Source organism: Ovis canadensis, chromosome 18, assembly GCF_042477335.2.
Source record: "Ovis canadensis isolate MfBH-ARS-UI-01 breed Bighorn chromosome 18, ARS-UI_OviCan_v2, whole genome shotgun sequence".
Lineage (NCBI taxonomy): Eukaryota > Metazoa > Chordata > Mammalia > Artiodactyla > Bovidae > Ovis > Ovis canadensis.
Window position 1 is genome coordinate 29,055,827 of NC_091262.1, and position 26,425 is coordinate 29,082,251.

General features: G+C 53.2%; 1 protein-coding gene across 13 annotated transcripts in view; it reads left to right on the forward strand.

Moving 5' to 3' along the window:
- AKAP13 (A-kinase anchoring protein 13) overlaps nucleotides 1-10,294 on the forward strand; it is a 320,574-nt gene extending 310,280 nt beyond the window's left edge. For all 13 annotated transcript variants that reach the window (XM_069559264.1, XM_069559265.1, XM_069559267.1 and 10 more), the window contains 4 exons: nucleotides 1,399-1,449; nucleotides 2,473-2,895; nucleotides 4,433-4,766; nucleotides 5,861-10,294. In XM_069559264.1, coding sequence (XP_069415365.1) covers nucleotides 1,399-1,449; nucleotides 2,473-2,895; nucleotides 4,433-4,766; nucleotides 5,861-5,910 — 858 coding nt within the window. In that variant the 3' untranslated portion in view covers nucleotides 5,911-10,294. The remainder of the gene's footprint in view (nucleotides 1-1,398; nucleotides 1,450-2,472; nucleotides 2,896-4,432; nucleotides 4,767-5,860) is intronic.
- The last annotated feature ends 16,131 nt before the right edge of the window (nucleotides 10,295-26,425 follow it).

The window sequence follows — 26,425 nt, forward strand, 5'->3', positions numbered from 1 at the left end:
TACATGGTTCATGGTAGAAGACTGGAAAACCATCCAATAATGTAAAACAGGAAAACAATAAGTAAATAGCCTACCCCTGAGAAATAGCTACTATTATTAAATGTGTGGTGCTCTATTTTCAGCCTTTTCTTCCACAGGACATGTATTTATGTGTCTAAGTTTCTGTGAGTGTGAATTGCATAAAAATAGTTTGGCACAGTTTGTTTCAATACTCCCTGGAACTTCATATCCTGATTTTTTTTCTCTTAACACTTGAGAAGCATTTTCCTGAGACGTTTGTACAAAACATGCTATTTAACAGCTGTATATTATTATGCTAGTTGCCATAATTTAATCTTTCCAACGGTCAATTCTTTCTCTGCTTTTTTGCTTTGTAAATGATGCAGCCAAGAGCATCCTCATACTTTTTTTTTTGGCAAGGCTATATTATTTCCTCAGCATGCCATCCTCTCCCTAAAAAGGTTATACTGCATCCAACCGTGTCAGTACAAGAGGATTCATCCATTCTCATCATGCTTTCACCAACACTGGGAATTCTTTTTTAATTGACGTTTTGTTGGCTTGATAATTTCAAGTAGTTACTTCTTAATTTTTGCATTGTTCTGACTTGAAATAAGGTTGACTCATTTTCAATGTTACATCTTCGACCATTTGTATTTCTTTTGTGAATCGCAGGTTTATGTTCCTTGCCTGTTTTTCTACTAGAATGTTTTTTCTTTTGCTTATTAATCTGAGAGCCTTTTTTAAATCAAAGATTTTGTTTGTTTGTTTTTGCCTCATTTTGTTCACTGTCTTCTTTGCCAGATTTTTATTTTATATTTTTATATAGTAAAAGTTGAAATTTCATATGTGTGTGTGTGTGTGTGTGTGTGTGTGTTCTTTCTTGTTGCTGTCTTTGAAAAGCCTTCCCCGTTTCAAAATGAAAAACATTCTCATATTTTCTTATAGCTCACTGAATTTTTTTTTCTGTGAGGCTGGATCCCAACTTAAGTTCTTCCAAAGATTTACCCAGTTTCCTCAAAATAATTGACTGATATTCTTTCCTTCTCCATTGACTAGAAATGCTTCTTATCTCCTACACTAAATGCTGTGGTTTGCTTCTGAGCTTTCTGCTGGGTTAAATTGGGATGTGTGCCATTTTTGTACCAGTCATTTTAAATAATTGGAGCTTTATGATACTTTTCACTGTACGTAACTCCTCCCCCACACGGTTGCGCTTGTCTGATCTTATCTTGTTTCTCTTGGCTACTTGGGCACTGGCTTACTCTGTGTGGCACTTCCAGTTTGAAAGTGCTTGATTGAGTCGCAGGCCCCTTGCTGTGGGGTAGGGTGGCTTCCCGTCGGGTGGCGCACAGCGTGCTGGGGTCTGAGGTGACGGCTTGCTGATTCCTTTTGCAGCAGGTCATCCAGAGCGTCGTCCATCTCCACGAGCTCCTCAGTGCTCTGCAGGTACGTGCCTTTTCTCCTTTGTCCCTTCACTTCCTAGTTGAGAGGGAGACCAGCAAGGGTGTGGCTGGCCTGGATCTTTGAGGTTTATACATTTCTTATGGGTAAATACAGCCCTCAGACAAGAGAGACTAGCTCTCATGATGAGAAAGCTTCCAAAAGGCAGTGGTTAAGATCCCCTGGCGGAGGCACTGGCAACCCACTCCAGTATTCTTGCCTGGAGAACTCCATGGACAAAGGAGGCTGGTGGGCTTAGTCCATGGGGTCACAAAGAGTTGGAAATGACTGTGCAACTTACACTACACTACAGAGTCTCACTGATCTTCTGAGACTAGAGTTGCTGAGCAGATGGTGGATGGCAGGTACCCGGAGCACAGTTAACAGCCATGCCCCAGAGCGCAGGGGGTGCAGGCCTTCACAGAGGAGATGCTTCCAGTCTGGACGGCCTTTGTAGGTGTCCGACTTTTTGCACCAGTGGTAAGGAACCCGCCTGTCAGTGCAGGAGACACAAGAGAGCAGGGTCAATCCCTGAGTCGGGAAGATCCCCTGGAGAAGGGCATGGCAACCCACTCAGTATTCTTGCCTGGAGAATCCCATGGACAGAAGAGCCTGGCAAGGTCCAGTCCATGGAGTTGCAAGGAGTGGGACACTGCTGAGCACACATTCACACACAGTATCCTCAAATTCGGGTCACTTCCTTTCTTAAAGATCTAACCAATCCACTTCATACCTCCTCCCACCTGTAAAGGCACACTCCACCCCAGACAAGACCTCTGACTGCAAAATCGAAGTCTTGGCACCATTGACCTTACCCCTTGGTTGCCGCCCAGGGTTATCCTAGAGCACTTATCCTAGAGCAGCTTAGAAAGCAGGGGAGGGCTGGAGTCTGGGTGTGGGTGCCAGCCATGCTCCAGGCGGGCTAGGCACACAGCCCCTCGTGTGGGCATCGTACCCCCTCGTGGGCATTGCCCCCCTTGTGCTCATCACCCCGTCTTGTGCATCGCCCCTTCATGCGTCTCCCCGCAGGGTGTGGTGCTGCAGCAGGACAGCTACATCGAGGACCAGAAGCTGCTGCTCAGCGAGCGGGCGCTCACGCGGACGGCGTCGAGGCCCAGCTCGCTCATCGAGCAGGAGAAGCAGCGCAGCCTGGAGAAGCAACGCCAGGACCTGGCCAACCTGCAGCGGCAGCAGGCGCAGCACCAGGAGGAGAAGCGGCGGCACGAGCGCGCGTGGGAGGCCCGCGAGAGAGCGCTGCAGGAGCGCGAGGCACGCCTGGCGCAGCGCGAGGAAGAGCTGCGGCGCGGCCGCCAGGACCTGGAGCGCGAGCGCGACGAGCTGCAGCAGCGGAAGGATGCCTACCAGGGCGACCTGGAGCGCCTGCGCGCCGCCCAGCGGCTGCTCGAGCGCGAGCAGGAGCAGCTCCGGCGGGACTCGGAGCGGCTCAGCCAGGTACCCGGCGAGGACCCTCGGAGTCCTGATGACCTCGAGGGCGGGATGCGGGGCCACAGAGGGAGGCCCGACAGGGCGTGGATGTGTGTATACATATGGCTGATTCGCATTGTTGTACAGCAGAAACTAACTGCATGGTAAAGCAGTTATCCTGCAATTTAAAAAATTACCCTCTGTGTGCCCCGCACGGGGGAAAGTAGGCAGATAGAATATATAGTATATAAAGGCTGATTTTATTCAATCTGTTTATGCATCAGCAGAGGGGCAGGTGAGGAAGTGAGTCTGTTTTCTCCTTTTTGTCTGTAAGGGGTCGAGAAGTGCATGAAAGGTTGTAGTTTGGCCAGGCCACTGAAGGAGGGGTACCTGGGAGGCCCTTGCCCTGAGCCTGGCCCGTTTAGGCTGGGGTAGCCTCAGTGTCTGTGAGGGTGGCGGTCAGCCATCCAGGATTTGGGGAGCAACCCCTCTGCTCTGTGCCACGTGAGAAATCAGAACCTAAAGGACCTCTTAGCGAAACAGAGACAACTCACTGTAGGTACCAGACACACGGTGCCTGAGCTCACAGAGCAGTAAGGGCTCTGATGCCCGGGTTAGTGAGAGAACGCACGTGGCGGGGTCAGTGGGCCTCAGCTACAGGGCCGGGCCCATCCCAGCCACAGAGGGGAAAGAGGACATTCTTGCTCGGGGACACTCAGACATCTGGGCTCTGCTTCATTCCCGATATGTCTCGCCACTGTGGATGAAGCCTTTTCCTGCAGCCACTGCTGATTAAGGAAGGCCTTCCATATGTGGGGAGCACACTGACCCCCGAGTTCGCTTCAGTGATAGTCCCTGGCTATTCTAGAACAGGGAAGCCAGAGCCTCCTAGGTATCCTGATACCCACGTTGCCATTCATTTGATCGATTGACCTTGAACAGTGAAGGAAAAGGACATTGCCGTCTTCCAGAGGCGGGCAATTAGGCTTCGTGCAAAAGGTTTCCAGGTGTGCAGGGAGCACAGGAGCTGGGTGTGCTTCGTGTGGCCTAAGAATGGGTTCCCCAGGGAAGGCTACCCAGAGAACTCAGAGTCTATCTCTTTTAATCTTCGGTTTGACCTTTGACCAAGATCTTGGTGTAAGCACATCTCTACCTGCCCTCTAACCTGAACAGACCTCTCTAATCTCATAACACTGAAATAATTATCCATTCCCTCATTTAAATCAGTCATGGGATAAGCAGCTCTTCCTGCCTCTCCAGGGGATAAGAATTGCGAGCTGCCTCATCCAAGGTGCTACTCATTCTTTACAGTGCTAGTAATAGATGTAGTCAAGGTATCAAAGATGGTCATTTAGCCCTTTCGTAGATACCACAGGGAGTGGGGGCGGGAAATGAAACTGAGAAGTTCAGGGTATTGATTTCAAGCTCTCCAGAGTCCAAGGCAGTGAGTGTGCACGGGTCTGACACGCCAGCATCCCCAGTGCCCTTGTGCATTGCCCACTGAGCAGTTACTGAGGATGCTGCTGGTCCCCCAAGTCACATCCCTTCTCTCAACCATGCACAGGTTTCATATCAAAACACCAAGCTGCTGCGGATCCCATCCTTCTCTCCAAACCCCGAGGAGACCCCTTCGCCACCTGCACCTTCAATAGCCAAATCAGGGTCGTTGGACTCAGAGCTCTCAGTGTCCCCCAAAAGGAACAGCATCTCTCGGACACACAAAGAAAAGGGGCCTTTTCACATGCTGGGTTCCGCCAGCCAGACAAACAAAGTACCAGAGGCTCAGAGCCAGACCCCCGTGTCCACGTCCACGTCCACCCGCCTGTTCGGGTTAGCTAAGCCAAAGGAAAAGAAGGAGAAGAAGAAGAAGGGCAAAGGAAGCCGCTCACAGCCCGGGGGTAAGTCGCACACCAGGTCTCCCTCTGGCTACGCCGCCCCGGGGGGCTCTGGCAGCACAGGAGGGGTCAGAAAGGGGCGCCTGCCTTTCGGGCGCATAGAGGCTGACCCCCATACGTCTCACCAGACCCACTTGCTCTGCCCATAGAGGGCTGTTGGGACTTGACGCTGAGAACCGAAATTCAGGGAGCCTTTAGGGACCCACTCTGTGCGGTGCGTGGGCAGAGTGTGGAGCACGGGCTCCTTTCTCACGCTTACTGTCCAGATGAGGAGCGGAGACTCTGAATCAGTTACAGGCCTCCCTGCCTTTCGGCCTGGTCCAGTAATAAGCTACTTCAATGGAAAGCTGAATTTGTTGAAATCTCAGAAGATTCTTTACCAGTCACTAACTTTTTTATTTAAAGACACAAGTTGAGATACTTGTATAAAGAAATTTCTACTGTAAAGGAGGATGATTTTTTTTTAAAGATTCTATATATTCATATGCAAGTACTTTCCCTTACCACATAAATATATTTAAACATAAAAGATGCAAATTGCTTATGTGCTGTTGTAAAGTTTAAGGGTTTATATAGCATTTCAAAAAGCAATAAAACTGACGCTGTCTTCCAAAAGACCCAGGAGGAAAAAGAAAAATAATATACTAATAGGTGCTTGGTGAGCATTTTCCAAGGGCAGCTTTAATCCTGCAGGAGATATGAGGCAGGTGTTTTTGACCCCAGACACCCAGGAACCCTGCAGCTCGGGATTAGCTGACGTGCCCGCCGGCGCAGGGCGTGCGATCAGCTCGCACGACATGAGGTTGAGTCCTTCTCATCAGGGTTGGCCTCTCCCTTCTGTGCAGGAGAATGTAGAGAAATCCCTGTTTCCAGGCTTGTCTTCTGTCGAGTTCAAGGATCTATAGGCAGAGGACATCATTGAGGACCTCATTGACTATATCAGTGGAGGGGGCGCCGCAGCAGCAGTCATCATCCACCTGCCCAGCGTCTGTTTGCATCCCGGGGGACTTGTGTTTAGGGAAGACAGGACAGAATTTACCAATGAAAAGAGCATTTTTGTCTGAATTTCTCTCTCCCTCTTGGCTTCCTTTTTCCAGACGGCCCTGCATCAGAGGCGCCTGCGGAGGGGGAAGAGATTTTCTGCTGACCGGTCCCGCTGCTGTCCTGCCCGGTGACCGTCCTCCCCCACCATCCTGTGTGCACTCCCCCCCACCGATGCCCACACCCGGCGGCCCTCCTCGCTGCCCCAGGGCCTGGGCCCAAGGGACAGACGGTCCTGGGGGTCAGGGTGGGGAAGGAGGCCCAGGATTGCCACCCAACCACTGGCCGACTCTGCTGAGGTCACATCACAACAAGGATAGTGGCCCCGGAAGTCCAGGCGATGGTTGTGGACATGTCAGGAATGCCTCGAGGCCGAGAGGGTGTTTCCGAATGTGGTCTGAAGCTCTGGCTGCCTTTTGATTTGGGAGAGCAGAACCAAAAATCAAACAGCAGGTAGTTTGCTCTTCGTCTGAACGCGTATGGTACCCGTCTGTATAGACACGTGGAATACGACGGGACTGTGCGTGCTCTACACCAGACGCCTGGAGGGCTCAGCTCAGCTCCACACAAGGGGGCTGCCCGCCACCACTTGGTGGGTGCACTCCGAGTCTCAGCCGCTGGTCCCCCCAGGCTGTCTCCCGGCAAACCCACTCATGCACACTTCACCCCCCACTTCTGCGTGTATTTCTCATTCAGAAGGGACGGCAAACAGTTGTGAAAACCAGTGAAAGAAGGCTCGCTGTCTTTAAAAAGCAAATGACCCTGAAACACCTTGATTTTGGTGTTTTGGTCACTTTAGGGGGAAAAAAAAAGTAATGTCATCAGATCTAAAAGAAATCCTGTATTGGCTTTCCAAGATGTTTGCCCACGGATTCTGAGCACAGAAGAAGTAGAGAGGCCGCCTCCCCGTCACCGCTGCAGAGTGACACTTTCTGGTCTTCCTGGCCATTCGCACGTGACCACGACCCCCAGGCCATCCCCCTGGGATCTCGCAGTGGCTCCCCAGGGAAGCCGCTCTTGCCTGCGCCCCCGCCAGGGGAGAGGGTGGCCCCCCGGTGCTCCTCCGCCCGCCCTGGGGCTGCCCGCCTCTCCCTCCAGGGTGGGGTGGCCGCCCTATCCTAGACAGCTGGCCGAAAAGCAGGTGCAGGTAGGTGCGTTGGGCGCATGAAGTGGTTCCCTCTAATTCAGACCAGGAGAAGAGCTGGCCCAGAGGGCACGGCCTGGGAGAAGAGCTGGCCCAGAGGGCACGGCCTGGGAGGGTCTCCTGTCAGGAGGCCTGGCACAGTTTTGATTTCTCCAAGTTTTGCAGTCTAAAGTTCTGATGGTTGCTGTACTCTGTCCCTTGAGGATGGCACAAGTGCCGTCTGCTTGTTCTTTTTCCTCCTCTCTCTCTTTTTCTGTGTTTTCATCTGTATTCCTGCAGGCTCATCGCCAGCCGGCAGGTGCAGGGCATTTCCCCGTGAGGCCCCCGCACCTGCCACGCTTGCTACCCCCTTATTGCGGTGGGGAAGACCCTGGAAAATTTCTGTGCTTTCCATGTGGCCTTTGATTCCTGCCTTTCGCCCCTCAGGAGCATGGGTCTTTGAACATAACCTTTTTAAAGACAAACAGATCTGTACCTTGGTGCTTGTTGATGAATTGCAAGCTGGCCTTGCAGATGGAGATATCTATCTTTCAGTTTATTTGAAAGAGGTCTGGTTTAAAAGTTTTAGCTCTAGATTTATTTATTTGTGTGCCGAGTGCGTGTGTGTGTGTCCGTGTGTGTGCGTGTGTGTGTTAAGGGTGAACACACCAGCCCAACGGTTTTGACTGTGTCCCGTCAAGCAGCCCACGCTGCATCCTCACTCCTCCAGGTCTATCAAAGTGCCTTGAAGGCCCAAAGGAAAATTAAGGGTAGGGGGCGAAGTCCCTTTCCTTCCCTCCTCCCACTCCAACCTCATTCTTTGACCGAGAGAAGTCTTCTTCCTTTCTTGAGAGTTAAAAAAACTCGCCACCCATGGGCTTCATGTGCCTCGTTTTATCACGGCGATTTCTTACCCTTCAGAAAGGCTTTGAGAACCAGCTGATTTTCTGCTGAACCTCAATATGCCCCGCCCCAACCCCCCGACCAAAGACCCTGAACATCAGAAGGTTAGGTTGCCTCCGCCGCCAGTCCCTACAGCTCCGAGGATGGCTGGCCTGCCGTGGCCTTGCTTAGACCCCCAGGGAGCTCAGCGCTCCATCCTGGTCACTGGTTCGGCGGGCCCACGTCCTCCTCCCGGCATCCATGCCCTCACACAGGCTCTCCACCAGAGGTGCCTGGACAGCTTCTGTCCATCGCCACACAGCTGTATTTCAGTTTCAAAGTGTCCTTTGTTCCCACCTGGTTGTGAAGTTGCAGTTGCCTCGGCTGTTTGGTGGCAGTTTTCTGAAACGATTAGCCCTCCGCCTGCCCCCCGCCTGGTCAGGTTGTGGTTGGACGAGTTTCGAATCTGAATCCAAGGGTGTCTCCTGCTGGCCCAGACCCGTGCTTCTCCGTGCCTTGGTCCCCTCTCCCCGTCTGGTGTGGGTTTGGGGAGCCACCTGGGATTGTTGCTGCTCCTGCTTTTGCTTCTGACCTCGAGGCCGCCTCCGACCTGGAGGCCTCACCTGGTCGCTGAGGTTTCTTTCCTGTGAGAAGGGGCCGCCTCTCAGGGCGACTCAGACTCGGCTCTCCGCAGCGTCCGCAAGCTGGGAAGGCAAGCTTCTCAGCTTAGGGAATCGGGCCTGACCTCCCTTGCATTCAGATTTGGGGGGGGCAGATGGAGACACCACCCAGGGTCCCAGAATTGAGTGAGTCACCTGGAAGGAGGCTGCGCCTTCTCTCAGGACTCCCGTCATCTCAGTGGTCGCTGTCCTAGTCGGGCGACGTGTGCACTTTAAACGCTCCCCACGGTTGGCTTCACTTCCATGACAATCAGCTATTGACTGTTTGCTTTGAAAATGGAAAGGGTTAACAACAGCCCAGTTGCCGTCATTCAGCCTTTGCCAACATTCCCCCCTCTACCGCCATGAGAGCAGTCTGTGGGGAGGAACTCCTTAACGAGGTTTTGGTTTTTGTTTGGAAAGGTACGAACCTTACCTTTTATCCTCTCATGTCTCAGGGTAATACCACTAAAAATTGTTTTTGGCAGACATTCTCCTGTTACTTGTCTTCCCGAGCCCCTAGTTGCCGCAGTAGGGAGCACGCACTGTAAGACCCTTGGGACTTGTTGTCCCTTTGTTTGGAGGGTGGGTGTTAGTGTGTCTGGTTTATAAATAGGCCCCACCTTAACTAAAAGGTGGCCAGACCTCCAGCCCGGAAGGTGTGGTTCACAGCAGTACTCTGTAATTCATCCCTCGGACCCCGAAGTTCTTTTTCCATAGCCGGTTCTTGCTGCCGAGGATCTGTTGTCAGCTTGGAGCTGCGGTTGTTGACGCAGCACTGACGGAGGGCCCGGTGTGCCCCATGGATGGCCATGTCCAGGGGCTGGGCCGGGGAGGAAGTTGGGAGAAACGGACTGAAAGTGGGCTTCAGCAGCCAGAAGAGGGTGGTTCGGAGGGGACCCCGGCCACTGCCAAGGGCTCTGGACATGCTTGGACTGCAGACGCCCAGAGAGAACCCTCCGTGTCGCGGTGGCGGTGGCTGAGGCATGGTGCCCACCATCCCGCAGCGGAGCCCTGGGACACGCTCACCGGCGGCCCCGGGTCACAGCCCCACCCGGCGCTGCTGCTCCGATCGACCCTCAGAGACAGGAAAGAAGGCCAGCGGCTCGTTTTGGTTGGCTTCATTTTCTTTCTTTCAGTGTAGCGTAACATTCCTAGCTAACCTGCGCTTTGAAATCTGCCTGCTGGCCAGGTTTTAAGACGAGAAGTCTTTCAGTGCTGCCATAAGAGGGAAAAAACAAAAACAACAAAGGCTTCTTTCCGTGTACCAGTCGAATTTGTCAGAAGCTTAGCCGGCCTTGAGTTCCTTCTCCATCTTGCGAAGGTTTAAAGACGGGCAGACCCAGCTGGCTGACGTGTCTCCTGCCTGGGCCGCGCCGGCCTCTGCTCACCCCGCCCGGACCGCCCCGGGCTCCAGGGCTCCGACGGGCCACCGCGGTCTCCATTCCGTCTGAGGTTCCGGGCGTGTCACCCCACCTGACGCGCAGGACACCCCAGGACATGCAGGAGGCCGGTTCCCAGACACCTGATACCTCTGCTGTCATTTCGTCATTTTCAGATGCTGAATGGACATTTCTGTGCTGAATCCTATTAAATAAAAAGGGGTTAAAACCCAGATGCTGTATATTAATTTGTAATTATGTATAAAGTAAAAGCAGTTTTAAACTGTAAAGATTTTTTTTCAGTGTGTTTCCTGGAATTTTGCCACAACATACTGGCTTTGTATTTTATTTATCTTCCTTTCTAGTTATCGGCTTCAGACCCTTGTAAAGCCCCCTTCCACCTTCCAAAAAAATAATAATAATAATAAATGTCCTTTAAGTCTCGATGGTGACTCTGATTTATTCCTGTCCGGGTGGGCCTCCTGGAGTGAGTCCCAGGGTACTCTGGTTCCCGGCAAAGGGCCTGCCCCCTTCCCCAGCTGTGAGAGAGCCTTCGACCCAGTGAAGCCTTATTTCTGTACCTTCAGGAAGGACCACCCCGGAGCACAAAGTGGTTCCTGGGGAACTCAAGTCCCCCTGGAGCCAGACCCTAGCCTGAAGGCGCCAAGAGTCAGAACCATTTCCCATCAGATAAGTGCAGTGAAAAACGTCCTTGTTACAGATCCTACTATGTAATCCTTTACATAGATCCTACTGTGTGAAAAAGATGAATGTCAGTTTACTTCTCTCTGCTGACTTTTTTCCAGCCCGTCCCACCCCCAAACAAGGCAATTGCCAAAAAAACGAATTCAGGGAGAAGACTCTCGTTTGCATGCAGCTCTGAAGGCATTTACTGGGTCTGATCCTCAGAAGTTGCTGGAATGCACAGTAGGAGCTGCTGTTCCCAACCCTAACCCACCTGCAGGCGCCTGTGCTGCAGCTCCTGCACCGCTGGCGCCTCCTGGAGCCGAGCCTGCCCTGCTGTCCCCGCGAGAAGCCCCTGGGTGCAGCTGGTCACCCAGTGTGATGCGGGAAACAGAATCAGCGCAATTCGCAGCTCTGTGCTCCCAAGCTCCGCGCCCCTCCCCACACAGCCACAGCCAAAAAGAAGGAAGTCCCGCCAGGTTGCCAAGTGCCTTCTCTCATTCGGTGAGCTTGGACGCGCCCGGATTTCTAAAGAGTCTCGTAGCCCTGGCAATAGTTGCTGCCCCAGAAGCCAGGGAACAGCGGTCCCTTCTCTCCGCCGCCCGCCGCAGCCATCAGGGCAGCTGCGGCATCTGGACACCCCCAGCGGGGTGGGAGAGTGGTTCCCACGGCCCTGAGCTCCTCTGCTGCCCTGCCCCCACCAGCTCCTCGCCTGGGTCTGAGCCAAGGACAGGCTCCCATCGCCGGAGGCAGGAGGCAGGGGGGGGGGGGGGTGGGGAGAGGTGGGGTGGGGGGCGGGGGGGGGGTGGGGAGAGGTGGGGTGGGGGGCGGGGGGGGTGGGGAGAGGTGGGGTGGGGGGCGGGGAGGAACCATCCTTTGTTCCAGGAGAAGCCAAAGGCACAAAGCTGGGCAGGCTCTGTGAGGACCAGCCAGTCAGCCAGGTGCAGGGTCCCCGCCTGCTCCTGAAGGAGAAGGGGCCACTTCTGCCCAAGGACCCCCACCCCCGCACCCGACTCAAAGGGCAAGCCAGCCGTGCACCCAGGAAGCAAGTGCGCTAACTGATGCCGCAGGACAGAGACAGTCATGAATGAAGCCAGCAAGCTGCAGAAGAGCCTGCTGGGCAGGGAGGAACAGGGCCCCGGTTTTGTGACTTCCTTGGAACCAGAAATAGAAGCAGATCCAAGGTCAAAAAGGGGATCAGAGTAGCTTCCCCGGTGGCTCAGGGGTCAAGAATCCGCCTGCCCACACAGAAGACGCGGGTTCCGGGTTTGTTCTGTCCCTGGTCTGGGAAGATCCCACCTGCCGCCAAGCAACCAGTAAGCCCATGCACCCCGACCATTGAGCCTGCGCTCTAGAGCCCAGGGACCGCAACTGCTGAGCCCGCTTGCCACAGGTGCTGGAGCCTGTTTGTGCCTGGAGCCCGTGCTCCGCAGCGAGAAAGCCATCTCAGTGAGAAGTGTGCACACTGCACCTCCGCTCACCACGACCAGAGAGAGCTGCTGCTCTGAAGACCCAGCACAGCCAGAGACTTCAGTTAAAAATCCGAGCCCTCCCTCTGGCACTACACTCCTGGCTCAGCCTGGGGCCGCGACCACCCTCCCAGCAAATCCCCCTGCCTCCCCAGCCACCCCTCCCGTTCCAGGCTCCGTGGGAGATTCCTTCTTCCTTGGGCTTCCCTGGTGGCTCGCTGAAGAATCTGCCTGCAGTGCAGGAGAAGTGGGCAAGTTCCCCTGGAGAAGGGAAGGGCTACTCACTCCAGTATTCTTGCCTGGAGAGTTTGCACCCCTTCCCCCCCACCCCCATTCCTTCAGGGGCCCAGAGGCGGAACGATCCAGGTGGACCATGTCCTCCTCCTCGGAGGCCCTGAGAGGAGTCCCCAGCGGACAGGGGTGGAACCCGGTGCGCCCCAGAGGCTGTGGGCCCTGCCGGCCTCCCAAGTCCTCTGGTGTCCCAGTTAACCCGGGCCGTCCCCAGGTCCCTCTGGACTATTGACATCGCTTCCTCAGACGGCTGCAAATGGTCCTACTCAGGTTTGGGCTGCTCCTCCCTCCAGGAGCTTTGAGAGACTTCCTTTCTTCCTGGGAAAGAGTCTCTGGACCCTCGGGATGGAGGTGGGAGGAGGGGAGAGGAGAGGGACCCAAGAAGGGGAAGGGCCTTGAGTGGCGGGACTCAAGTGGGGGCACGGGGGAGCAAGGGAGCGGCAGGCTGGCTCTGCAGACCCGCTGAGAACGGGCCTGCTTCTGTCTGCCTCTGTCGGCACATCCCCTCCAGGGCCTTGAATTTCCCACCCCACCCCCACGGTTTCAGCGTTGGAGCTGGGTGGTTGCCTGGACGACCGGGTTCCCATCCTGGCCCCATCCCTGTGTCCAGAGTGGTAGGGCCCCAGTCACCTGAAACAATGCTCCCTCCACCCGCAGGAGCCTGGCAGCTGCAAGGAGCTGGGGACGGGGCCAGGCTGGGGTCCCACACCATTGAGGGGACCTGGACTGAGTCTGGGGGCCACAGGGTGAGCGGGAGAACAGGCGCAGACTGCAGAGTCTGGGCTCAACGTCCAGTCTCGCCATCTGATGGCCGAATAACCTGGGACAGGTTACTGATCCTGTCTGCCCCCGTTCCCTCTTCCATGCGGCAGCAGCCACGGTGTCGCTCAGACTTGCTGTGACAGTTTCACGAGAGGCTAGATGCTGGTGAGCCCCGAGCCTGTCACCCGTGGCTGCAGGAGGAGCCTGTCCCAGCAGCTGCCGCACCGGAATCCCGTCCCCCACCCCGTCTCCACATCTGGAGGTGAGCACCTGGAGGCGGAGACCACCTTCCCATCACCCAGCGTGGCTCAGGGCTCCTTGTCTCTGGGCTTCTGGTTTGGAATACCTGTCCCCCCTCCCGTCACTTGGCTCAAGTGAACCGTCACTTCCTAGAGGAAGCCTTCCCGGACACCCAGGGCAAGCCCAGCCCCTCCTTCCTGCCTGTCCCTTAGCATCCAGAACCCACCTGCCGATAGAACAGTTAGGCACCTGGAATGCCCAGCCTTAGGCTAGCGTCCCCTCCCCCTGGCTTGGACTGGGCGAGCAAAGAAGCCAGGTCTGGAAATAGATCCCCTCGAGTTCATGCCCTGGTGCCCTACTCCTGTGTGTCCTGGGCCAACTGCTTAACCTCTCTGAGTGCAGTTTGTAAAACAGGAATGAAGGCACCTACCTCCAGCCTTTTATTGTAAAAAAAAAAAAAAAAAAGCATGTTCTTTCTTTTTACTTGGCAGGAAGAGACAAGATAAAGGCTTGGATCTTGGGATGTGCAGACAGTGGGCCTTGGCAGGAAGAGACAAGATAAAGGCTTGGATCTTGGGATGTGCGTCATGTGGGCCTAGGTGGAAGTATTTACTGTGACGCCAGGGCCCCTATAGTGTTTCAGGTTCTTCTGGGTCAATGAAGCTTTGCCAGTGTCTCGTTTTTGCTTTGGATGACCTCCCCGTGGAAGGCCCAAGAGTGAGGGGCGCTCACTGGCTGGAGACCCACACCCTTGATGCCTGAATGGGGTCCAGGTCCCCCATGTGGGGATGATCACACCAAGGCTCGTGGAATTAGACCAGCCCAGCCAGAGCCAGCGCCAGGCCCATCCTGCCAATGTGCAGATACAAGGTTCTCCCTTAAGCCCGAGCTCCTCAAACCAGTCTTTAGATCCCTGTGTTTGAACTAGCTGTCTGTTAAAAATGCACCTCCCTGGGCCTAACCCAGGTTTAATGACTGAGAGTCTCCAGGGAGGAAGCTGGGGAATTTGCAGGGTTCACGAAATCCCTGGGGATAGTTCAAGAGACCCCAGGTGCACACCCAGACTCCCCCCCCCCCCCAGGAGAGGTAAGTGTGGGGAAAGGGAGGTGAAGAAAGAAGCACCCATGTCCGACCCTTCAGAGCAGCGAGGTCCTCTCCACTCTCCAAACAGAACTTCCCTCCATGGAATCCCATTCTTGCTCTGCAGGTAATTCTCTGTGAACATTCTGGCTGTCGATGAGTCTGTTGACAAGTCGTGGGAGCTGCTGCCTGACCCTGGGCTGAAGAGACAGGCTTCAGTCTCTCCATCTGCAAGGTGGGACCCCTACAACCCCGCCGAGCTGCTGAGATGACGGGGCAGCACAGAATCACGGCGCAGGAGATTCCTCCTCCCGTTGCTGTGTGCTCAGACCTTGTCACTGGAGGGCTGGGTCACATCCACAGAGCAGGTGGTGGACTAGATAGAGCTCTTCTCTTGGCCTTGCGCAAACTGGACTCATCGGCAGGTGGGTAGGGGACCACCCCGCCCAGAACCTTGGAGATGGGGGTCTGAGCACCCCAACATTTGAGCAGTTCTGGTTGGTTCCTATGTGTGGCTGAGGTTGAAAGGCTGGTTGATCCCCAAGCTTGATCCCAGAGGTCAGCTGTGCTCTGCAGACGAGGCTCCCTCCCTAGGTGTCTCCAGGAGCCACTGGGATGGACGGAGCTGGCTCTGGCTCTGCTGAGGGTCTAAAAGTTGAGCGAGCAGTCGGTGCTCCAGGCCGGAAGGGGGACAGCTCTCCCCTTGGGCCTGTGACGCCCGCCAGAGGCTGCCAAGGGCTTCCCTGGTGGTTCTGCAGTAAAGAATCTGCCTGCAATGCAGGAGACTCAGATTTGAGCCCCGGGTGGGGAAGACCCATTTGGAGGAGGAAATGGCAACCCACTCCAGAATTCTTACCTGGAGAATCCATGGAAAGAGGAGCCTGGCGGGCTACAGTCATGGGGCCGCACAGAGTCGGGCACGACGGAGCAGCTGAGAACATCACGCAAACAGGAGGCTGAAGTGCTGCCCTGGGGAGCACAGCCCCAGGGGCCAACCAGCGGCCTCCAGAAGTAGTGAAAGTTGGGGGCAGGGAAGACAGGGCACCCAGCCCACTCTGGGGGCTGAGTCAAGTGCCGCCTACAAGCCCCAGCTGGTGCCTACCTCCAGCTGACTTTCCACCAAGGATTCTAGACCATAGGGCTGCTTCTTCAGCCCCACCTGCCCTTCAAGAACTTCACCCACAGCCTCTCCACCTACCCTCTATCCCAACCTGATAGGAGCCACTCCTCTGCAAGGATGCTGTCTTAATATTTGGGGGCAGGGGGTTCATTGTTTGATATTATAATTCATATTCTCTAAAACATGTGGGACATATTGAGATTTATTTTTAAAATATTTTTAAACACCTATAATCCCATCAGCCAGAAAAGAAACTATCCACTAATGTTACATCATGTTTTCTTTGTACTCATTTTTTTTTAATTGAAGTATAGTTAATTTAGAATACTGAAAAAAATGAAGTATGGTTAATTTATATGTAAATCAGGTGTACATCGTAGTGATTTGGGGTTTATTTGTTTTGGCAAATGATATTCCATTATAGATTATAAGATATTGGCCCTGTTCAGTTCAGTTGCTCAGTCGTGTCCGACTCTTTGTGACCCCATGAATTGCAGCACGCCAGGCCTCCCTGTCCATCACCAACTCCCGGAGTTCACCCAAACTCATGTCCATCAAGTCGGTAATGCCATCCAGCCATCTCATCCTCTGTCATCCCCTTCTCCTCCTGTCCCCAATCCCTCCCAGCATCAGTCTTTTCCAATGGATCAACTGTTCGTGTGAGGTGGCCAAAGTATTGGAGTTTCAGCTTTAGCATCAGTCCTTCCAAAGAACACCCAAGACTGATCTCCTTTAGAATGGACTGGTTGGATCTCCTTGCAGTCTAAAAGGGACTCTCAAGAGTCTTCTCCAACACCACAGTTCAAAAGCATCAATTCTTCGGTACTCAGCCTTCTTCACAGTCCAACTCTCACATCCATACATGACCACTGGAAAAACCATAGCCTTGACTAGACGGACCTTTGTTGGCAAAGTAATGTCTCTGCTTTTGAATATGCCATCTAGGTTGCTCATAACTTTCCTTCCAAGGAGTAAGCATCTTTTAATTTCATGGCTGCAGTCACCACCTGCAGTGATTTTGGAGCCCAAAAAGTAAAGTCTAACACTATTTCCACCATTTCTCCATCTATTTCCCATGAAGCGATGGGACCAGATGCCATGATACTGCACAGTCAATCCTCAATTGCTATCTGTTTTATTTAATCTGTGTGTGTGTGTCAGTCTCTCAATCATGTCCAAACCATTGTGAACCCCATGGACTGTAGCCCTCCAGGCTCCTCTGTCTATGAGATTCTCCAAGCAAGAATACTGCAGTGGGTTACCATTTCCTCCTCCAGAGAATCTTCCTGACCCAGGGATCGAACCTGGGTCACCTGCACTGCAGTCAGATTCTTTATCATCTGAGCCACCTGGGAAGCTCATTACTTGCCTGTTTTATGTATAGTACTTTGTATCTGTTAATCCCATACTCCTGATTCCTCCCTCCCGCCAGTCCCATTTGGTAATGTTTGTTTTCTATGTCTGTCAATCTGTTTTGTCTCTAGATTCATTTGTAGTTTTAAAATTCCACGTATAAGTGATATGGTATATAGTATTTGTCTTTCTCCATCTTACTTCACTGAGCGTAACATTCTCTTGGTCCATCCGTGTTGCTGCAGATGGCACCGTTTCGCGCTTCCTTGCGCCCGAGTGGGAGCGCACTGTGTCCGTGTACTGGGTCTCCCTAAGCCAGCCGTCTGCTGGTGGGCACTGGCCGTCTCTGTGTCTTGGCTGTTGTAAGCTGCACCGTGTGAACGCTCGGGTGCATGTACCCTTTTGTTTGGGGGCTCTTTTAGTGGCAGCATCCCAGATCTTTTTCGTCGTGGCATGCAGGATCTTCAGTCACAGGCGTGTTGCAAGGATCAGTTTAGTTGCAGGGGTCTGATTTCCTGATCAGGGATCAAACCCAGGCCCCTGCATTGGGAGCACAGAGTCGTTGCCACTGGACCACCAGGGAAGCCCCACATGTATCATTTTAAATTAGAGTTTTCGTCTTTTCTAACCACACTCCCAGGAATGGGGTGGCTGGATCACATGGTGACTGGTTTATTTATAAGGATCCTCCACACTGTTCTCCATAGTGGCTACACCAATTTACATTCGCACCAACAGTCTTTGTACACATTTTTATTTATCAGAGTTAAAGCCACGTTCTATATAGACACATATCTTACTTACTTCTTTTCACATTTTCATATGAACACTGGGTACCTAATATCCCACTGTATACATGTCACTGTTGGGACTTCAGGTGTTTCCAACTTTTAACTCTTACAAATAACATGCAGGGCTGGTTTATACCACCGCTTTCCCCCCTATTTCAAAGTAAACATGTGTTTATTAGAGACAATGTGGAAACTATTAATAAGTAGAATAAATAAATTAAAATTATGGTAGGAAGCTCTGCCTCCAACCAAGATGGAGTAATATCGACCAGATTTACTCACCTCCTACAACAACCAAAACTCCAGACGAAATACGTGGAATGACGGTTTAAAGGACGCTGGAAATCAAACAACAAAGTACAGTTACCCCTGAGAGACCAAGGCCCTGTCTGAGCCCACCTTAAACCTTGCAACTGCCCTGAGCTTCCCAGCGGCAGCCAAGGATGAAGACACAGGTGGAATCTGGGAGACTCCCCGAGTTGCGGGGATGGAGCTGAGAGCTATGAGATGGAGCTGGCAGGACAGGGGGCTTCCCCGGTGCTCCAGAGGTTAAGAGTGTGCCTCCCAATGCAGGGGCCACGGGTTCGATCCACGGTTGGGGAACTAAGATCCCACATGCCTTGGGGGCAGCTAAGGCCTGACTGCAACTACAGAGCTCACGTGCCACAGCTAGAGAGAAGCCCGCATGCCACCACAAGGAAGCAGAGGGCCGCGATGACAGATCCCAGCAGGAAAACCCGGTGCAGCCAAGTAAATGGGCCCATGGCGCCAGTGTAAAGAACCCACCTGCCAATGCAGGAGACACAAGGGAAAAGGGTTCCATCCCTGGGTCGGGAAGCTCCCTTGGAAGAGGGCATGGCAGTCCACTCCGGTATTCTTGCCTGGAGAATCCCACGGACAGAGGAGCCTGGCGGGCTGCAGTCCATGGGGTCGCGCAGAGGCAGGCACGACTGAGGCGAATGAGCACAGAGGATTAGAATCAAAGTGCCTGTGTCACCCTGGACCAGGCGTAGGGCCTGTTCCCACCAGCTGGCCTGGTAAAACCATTCCCAGGGCACAGGGCAGAGGCCACACAGAGGCTCTTTCTTAGGAAACAGGGACTCATTAGCCCTAGAGGGAGCACTGCTCCAGCTCTACTGAGTCTTGAAAAGCAAGGCCTGGGCTTCTCAGATGGCGCAGTGGTAAAGAATCTCCCTGCCAGTGCAGCAGATGCAGGTCCGATCCCTGGGTCAGGAAGATCTGCAGGAGGAAATGGCAAGCCAGTCCAGTATTCTGGCCTGAGAATCCCACAGACAGAGGAGCCTGGTGGGCTACAGTCCACAGGGTCGCAAACAGTCGGACACGGCTGAGCACACACACGTGCAAGAGGATCCAGCTGTTCCCAAATAACTTAGCCATGTCCCAAAACAAAGTTCAGGAGTATCCAGGCAAACAGCCAGCACACAAGAGTTACAGTCACAGTGTCTGGCATCCAGGACAATGACTACACATGTCAGGAAACATTTAATCCATAGTGAGGATAAAAGTTCTGTAACCTGACGCAGAACTGACACAGATGTTAGAATTACCAGACAAGGATGTTAGAAGTCAGTGTAACTGTGTTCCACAAATTTAACAGAAAGAAGTGAAAAACTGATGCTCCAAAGGCAACAACATATTGTTAAAAGAAATAAAAGAAGACCTAAGTAAGTGAAAACACATCTGTGTCCATGGATCAGGAGACTTACCATTGTTAATAGGCCAGTATTCCCCAAATTAATCTATGGGTTCACACGGTCCTTATCAAAAGCCCAGCAGCAACTGGGATTCCCTGCAGACACTGACAAGCTGACCCTAAACTTCGTATGGGAATTCCAGCGATCCAGAACAGCTACAACAGTCTTGAAAAAGAAGAGCCAAGTTCGAAGACACACACTTCCCAGTTTCAAGACTCGCTACAGAGTTATGGTTATCAAGACAGGGTGTTACCGGCTCAAGGACAGACACGGAGATCTGTCCTTAAGCCAGCAGAGTAGAATTGAGAGTCCAAAACTGGGCTGTCACGCTTATGGTCAGTGGATTTCTGAACCTTTTTTATTTCTCTGCTTTGGCTGTGCCGGGTCTTCGTTGCCGGGCACGGGCTTTCTCTGGCTGCGGCGGGGTAGGGGCTGCTCTCGGGTTGTGGCGCATGCCTTCTCATTGCAGTGGCTTCTCTCGTTGCAGGGCACAGTCTCTGGAATGCGTGGGCTCGGTGGTTGTGACACATGGTCTTAGCTGCCCCGCCCCATGTGGAATCTTCCCTGACCAGGGATCGAATCTGTGTCCCCTGCATTGGTGAATTCTTGGCCACTGGATCTCCAGGGAATTCCAGTGATCAACTGATTTTTGATAAGGCTGTCAGGACTACTCAATGTAGAAAGAGCAGTCTTCTCAATAAATCATACTGGGACAGCTGAATACATACATGTGAAAAAAATTGAAATTAGACACATACTACCCCCACACACACACCACACATAGTAAGTAACCTGGGCCCTGTGGCTCAGATGGTAACGAATCTGCCTGTAATGGGTTCTCCGTGGGTCAGGAAGATCCCCTGGAGAAGGAAAGGGCACCCCACTCCACTATTCGTACCTGGGGAATCCCATGGACAGAGGAACCTGGTGGGCTACAGTCCATGGGGTCACAAAGAGTTGGACACGACTGAGGGACTAACACTACTGTAAGAGCTAAGGAAAAAACAGGGTCAAATCTTCATGCCTTGAGGTTAGGCACAGCCTTCGTAGATAGGAGGCTAAAACCACAAATGGCAAAAAATAATAAGATGGGCTTCATCAGATTTAAAAACTTTTGCGCCTCAAAAGCTACCGTCAAGAAAGTGAAAAGACAGCACAGAGAACGGGTGAAAATATTTTTAAAAACTGTTCATCTGACACGGGAGTTTTATCTAGAATATATTAAGAACACTTTCAACTGAATAATAAAAGGACAAATGACCAAATTTCAAAATGGGCAAAGCCATTGAACAGACGTTTCTCCAAAGAAGAGACATAAATGGCCAATAAGCTCATGCAAAGATGTTCAACATCATTAGTTATCAGAGAAATGCAAATCAAAACCACAGAACATGAAATATCAATTCACACTCACTAGGAAGGCTATAATGGTTAAAAAAAAAAACCCAAAAAACAGATAACAAGTGTGCAGGAGGGTATAGAGAAATGAGAACCCTCGTGTGCTGCTCCTGGGAATATAAAGTGACGCAGCCACTTTTGAAAATGTTCTGACAGTTTCTCGAGTGGTTAACCATAGTGTACGGATACTTGCTACAAGGATGAGCCTGAAAACATCGTGCAGAGTCAGAGCCCAGTCACAGAGGACCACATACTGTTTTATTCCGTTTATACAAAACGTCCGGAGTACAGGCAAAGGCAGGGAGAGCCTCAGCAGTTGGCGGGGAAGGAGAGTGGCTGCTCATGGGGATGGGGTTTCTTTTGAAAGAAAAGAAAATACTCTAACATAGACTCTGATCAAGGTCACGTAACTCTGCGTACACTAATAGCCCCTGAGTTACACCCTTGGTGTAGGGCTTTCTTGGTGAAGGATGTGGCACCACAGTTGATGACTGTGATGATTTCATGGGTATATTCGTATCTCAAATGGTATAAAATTGTACAGTTTAAGTATGTGCAGTTTATGGCATATCTATTACACCCCATAAAACTATTTCTTAAAAATCACCTACAGTGAGCATCTAGAAATAAGCACACTTCACAGTTTGATATATTCTTCCAATCTCTTTTCAATGAACGCAGTTTATTTTACAAAATGAGATAAGCCTGCTCTTTCTCTATTTGGTAATGTGTCATGATCGTCATTCCACGTCATTAAAAGCTTAGGAAATATTTGATGGCCACATAGCCTTTTACGTTCAATAATGCAGTACATTTTTTGTTATTTATTTATCTTTTTTTGGTTGTGCGGGGCCTTCGCTGCTGTGTCTGGGCTTTCTCTAGTCGTGACGCACGCATACGTGCTTAGTCGTTCAGCCGTGTCTGACTCTTGGGACCATAGCCTGCCAGGCTCCCCCGTCCGTGGGCTTCTTGCTGTGAGAGGGGGGACTGTAGCCTGCCAGGCTCCCCCGTCCGTGGGCTTCTTACTGTGAGGGGGGGGACTCTAGCTGCGGTGTGTGGGCCTCTCATTTTGGTGGCTTCTCTTGTCGCCAAGCACAGGCTCTAGGGTCACAGGCTCCGGTAGTTGCCGTGTGCAGGCTCAGTATCGGTAGCTCATGGGCGCTAGAGTACAGGCTCCATCGTTGTGGCACGCAGGCTTCAGTCGCTCCGAGGCATGTGGGATCCTCCGGGCCAGGGATCAAACCCACTTCCCCTGCACTGGCAGGCGGACTCTTATCCGCTGTACCACCAGGGAAGTCCAATAATGCAGTAAATTTATTCCAATCAGGGGAATCCAAAATGATCCTTCTGAGCCTTTCTGGCTTCAGGGGCTCTTCTACCCCAGGGGGCCCAGAAGGCAGAGAGAAATTCACCTGGGCCCGTGCCAGCACAGGGTGGGCAGCCCAGGCAGGGATCAGCAGACTTTCAGGGTCGTATGTCCTGAAAATAATTGCAGAACCACATGCCCTTCTTGCGTTTTTAAGTTGATCTCTAAAGTGATGTCACAAGTTTAGCAGTTACAAAGTTTAGAAGTTGTCACAGTATTTATGTGCTTTGAGTAGATTCAGGGCTGAAGATTTAAGTTGTCTGCTTCATAGGAGAAGTCTACCACGTAACCTAATCAACGAGGCCAGTCCTTACTGGCAAACTGGCTAATTTGGAATTTGTTTCCCCCGGAAGAAATTTGATTTAAAAAAAAAAAAAACTGATTTATTTATTTATTTGGGGCTTCCCTGGTGATTCAGATGGCAAAGAAGCTGCCTGCAATGCCGGAGATCCGGATTCAGTCCCTGGGTCGGGAAAATCCCCAGAAGGAAATGGCAACCCACTCCACTATTCTTGCCTGGAGAATCCCACAGACAGAGGAGCCTGGCGGGCTACAGTCCATGGGCTCACAAAGAGACACGACTGAGCGGCCAACACATTTATTTATTTATTTGGCTGTGCCGGGTCTCCGCTGCAGCGTGCAGAGTCTTTAGTTGCAGCTTGAGCCCTTCCTGGAGGCACTCAGCCTCCGGAGGAGAAAAGCCTCTGCGTCAGGAGCCAGAGTGGGTTCCTTAAGACTCTGCTTGCTTTCCAGGCAGGAGCCAAGGTCCTATGACTGTAGGAACCATTGGCTCCTGAAGTGAGCCGCGGCTGGAGGAGGAGGCGTGTGTACCAAGACGTGGGAGAGGGTGGCCTCAGCGCTGAGGCTCCCAGGCGGCTCTGGGCTTCCTGCAGCCAGGGTTCAGGGGCAAACGTGGATTTCTGATGGAGTTTCCTCTGACCCTTCCCGCACCCCCAGAATTCTGGAGTGCTTTCTCTTTTCTGATAATGCTTTTCCTAACACGTCCCCCAAAATGACTCTGTTGGAAACGTCTCTGGGGGCACAGGACACTGTGGAAAGAGGTCTTTATTTTCCTGAGGAGTGAGGGAAACTTCTGGATAAGGGTACCCACAGACAAGGGGGGCTGCAACCTGGGCCCCCGCTGCCCTGACTCCCAGTGCACCCCTAGACCACCTTGCGCCGCGCACCCTGGGGGCTCAGGTATGGGATGGCACACACCACCTGTGAGGCCGGAGCACAGCTTAGCCTCCCCCGGGAGGGGCCGGGGGCCAGGGGTGCCGTGGCCCACTGGAGCATCAGAGCACAGCCTGGAGAGCGGGGGAGCCAGACCCCCAGCCGCACTCAGCAGCCCGGCCTCTGGGGTACCGTCTCTTCGCTCGTGTTAAACTCTGATGTCTCTCCCTGAGAACTGGGGCTGGAGAGAGGAAGAGACAAGACCCTCGTAGGACCACAGCACCAGCGTATCCCCTCTGCGGACACGGGTAGGCTTGTCTCAAAGATATTGCGAAGCTGAAATGAGCCACCGAGAGGGAGAGAAGCCACCCGGTCTCAGCCCGCTTTCCCCTCCATGCTGGCCTTCGGATTAATCTTGGGAACAGGAGAGCTGCCCGTCTTCCTCCTCTGGACCCCCACCCCGGAGGGTGCTGCTCGGGTGGGACCACCCTGGGTGTCACAGGTCTACCTGGAAACAACTTTACAATCATGGGGGTCTGGCTGGGGCGGAGGAGGGGGCAGGCAGGCAGAGGTGTGATGTGAGCACATGAGTGGGCCTGTCACCCACAGGGAGGGGAGGACCCCGGGAGGGGAACAGGCCCCCACCTGGAGCCAGTGCCCTGTGTGGGGTGGTGCCCTCTGCATCAGATGAATTAGTTGTGCAGTACCGGGATGTCTGGAAGCTTCTTCTGGGTTCCCAGAGCAAGGCCCTTCCTCTCTCTTTGTTGCAGAAAGGCCAACACAACTCCCTTCTTAACCAGTTCAGCTCAACAAGCCAGTGACTGAGCGCCTGCCTTGGGGGACGCCCCGGGTGCGTTCAGACAGGAGTGTGTGTATACAACCCCGCAAAGCAGCGACCGGTCCTCCTGAACAGACGTGGGACCGGAGAGGTGCTGGGGTCCTCCCGTGGCCCTCACGTGGCCGGAGGCCCGAGAGCCCCCTCCTCTGCTGTGACCCCAGGGCTCTGACCTCCAGCTGCCGCGCCCAGGTCAGCCGCAGTCCCAGAGCCAGGCTTCCTTGGCTCAGGGGGCCTGGAAGGCCAGGGGTCGGCAGAGGGACCTCGGGAGGAGCAAGCGACTATTCTGGTCTCCAGGGGGCTTTCCCACATCCTGAGACCAGGACATGTGGTCGTCCTGGACACAGGCACAAACACCCACTCTCTCTAAACCAAATGCTCCTCAGAAAATCCCATCCCACCCCACCCACTTGGTGCTGAGGCTCCCTGGTACCACCCAGGTCCTGACCACAGTTATTTCGCTCAGCCTTCTTCTGAAGGCCTCCCCTGCATCCCCCCCCCCCCGCCCCCCGCCTCCGCGCCACCCCACTCTGCAGCCCACCTAGAAAAAAATGCCCTAAGCTAGACAGGACAGACACCTGAGCTGACAAGCAAGGTCCCTGATGCCTGAGGGCCCGAGGTCTGCATCCCAAAGGGATTGAAGCCCCCTGCAGAGCCTGAAGCTGGAGGACCATCCCCGCCACCCCGCCCCCCCCCCCCGCCCCCGACAACCCCCAGATTTCTCCCAACCCAACTCAATTTTTAAGGAAAGAAAAAAATACGCATGTTCTTATACAAAGCCCCTTAACAATCTTTCCAGGCTCCCTGGTGGCTCAGCAGTAAAGAATCCTCCTGCAGTGTAGGAGATGTGGGTTCGATCCCTGAGTTGGGACGATCCCCTGGAGGAGGAAATGGCAACCCACTCAGAAGAGCCCGGTGGGCTACAAAGAGTTGGACACAATTTAGCAACTAAATCACCACCACTACCGCCACCACCAATGCTTCCAGGTAGGTAAAAGGATTCTTCTTTATTTTACAAACGAGAAAAACGAGTCTTAGAGAGTCTCTTGCCCAAGGCCACGCTGCTGAGGGTGATGCCAGAGATCAGTCCGGATCTGCGTAGCTTTGAAGCTACACGCTTTTCCGGTGCAGACCCTCCCTTTCACCTCCGCGCCTGCGTCTTTTCCATGAAAACTGCGAGGCACTCTGACCTCTGGGTATAACATGGCCCGAAGCATCAACAGGAGAAAGAGTGATGTTCACAAAAATACCTGTGGTGATCCAGCTGATAACCCCTAACCTCGAAACCGCAGGTGATGTACACGGATACGTGTGTGGGGACGAGCTGGGGTCTCAACTCAGGGAAAGGTGCTGACCAACAGGAAGCTCACGGTAAGAGTTAACAATGGCTCACCTTTGTGGGGCTTCCCCCAGAGCTCAGTTGGTAAAGAATCCGCCTGCAATGCAGGAGACCCCGGGTTGATTCCTGGATCAGGAAGATCTGCTAGAGAAGGGATAGGCCACCCACTCCAGTATTCTTGGGCTTCCCTGTTGGCTCACCTGGTAAAGAATCCACCTGCAATGCAGGAGACCTGGGTTCGATCCCTGGGTTGGGAAGATCCCTGGAGAAGAGAAAGGCTACCCACTCCAGTATTCTGACCTGGAGAATTCCATGGACTATACCGTCCATGGGGTCGCAGAGTCAGACATGACTGAGCGACTTTCACTTTCACCTTTGTGGAGCGTTTCCTGAGTGCCAGGTGCGGGTCTCAGGACTTTGTCTAAGACTCACATGTGTTCAGTTCTCCTAAGGACCCGGTGAAATGGCCAGTGCAGGAGACATAAGAGATGCGGGATCGATCCCTGGATCAGGAAGATCCCCTGGAGAAGGAAATGGCAACCCACTCCAGTATTCTTGCCTGGAGAATCCCATGGACAGAGGAGCCTGGCGGGCTAAGGTCCATGGGGTCACAGAGAGTCGGACATGACTGAAGCGCCTCAGCATGCACGCAGTTGAAGCACAGGGACCTGGAGTGTCTGCTGCAAGGCCCAAGTGTGTGATAGCCACAGGGTCCTATCTGTCTGGAGCAGTAGGACAGGGGGACACACAAAAGCCAAGCAATACAAAAGCTGGTGCTGGAGGGCTATCCCCGAGCCTGGCATCAGATGCACGTGCATCTATGAGGGTGAAGAGCACCTGGTGCGAACTTCTCCACTGGATCCTTCACAGTCACTTCTTACAAAGTGGCCAGGAGGCCCTGGCCTGGGCAAGCACCTGGCGGCCAGGTGAGCAGGCACAGGAAGACGGGCTGCAAGGAC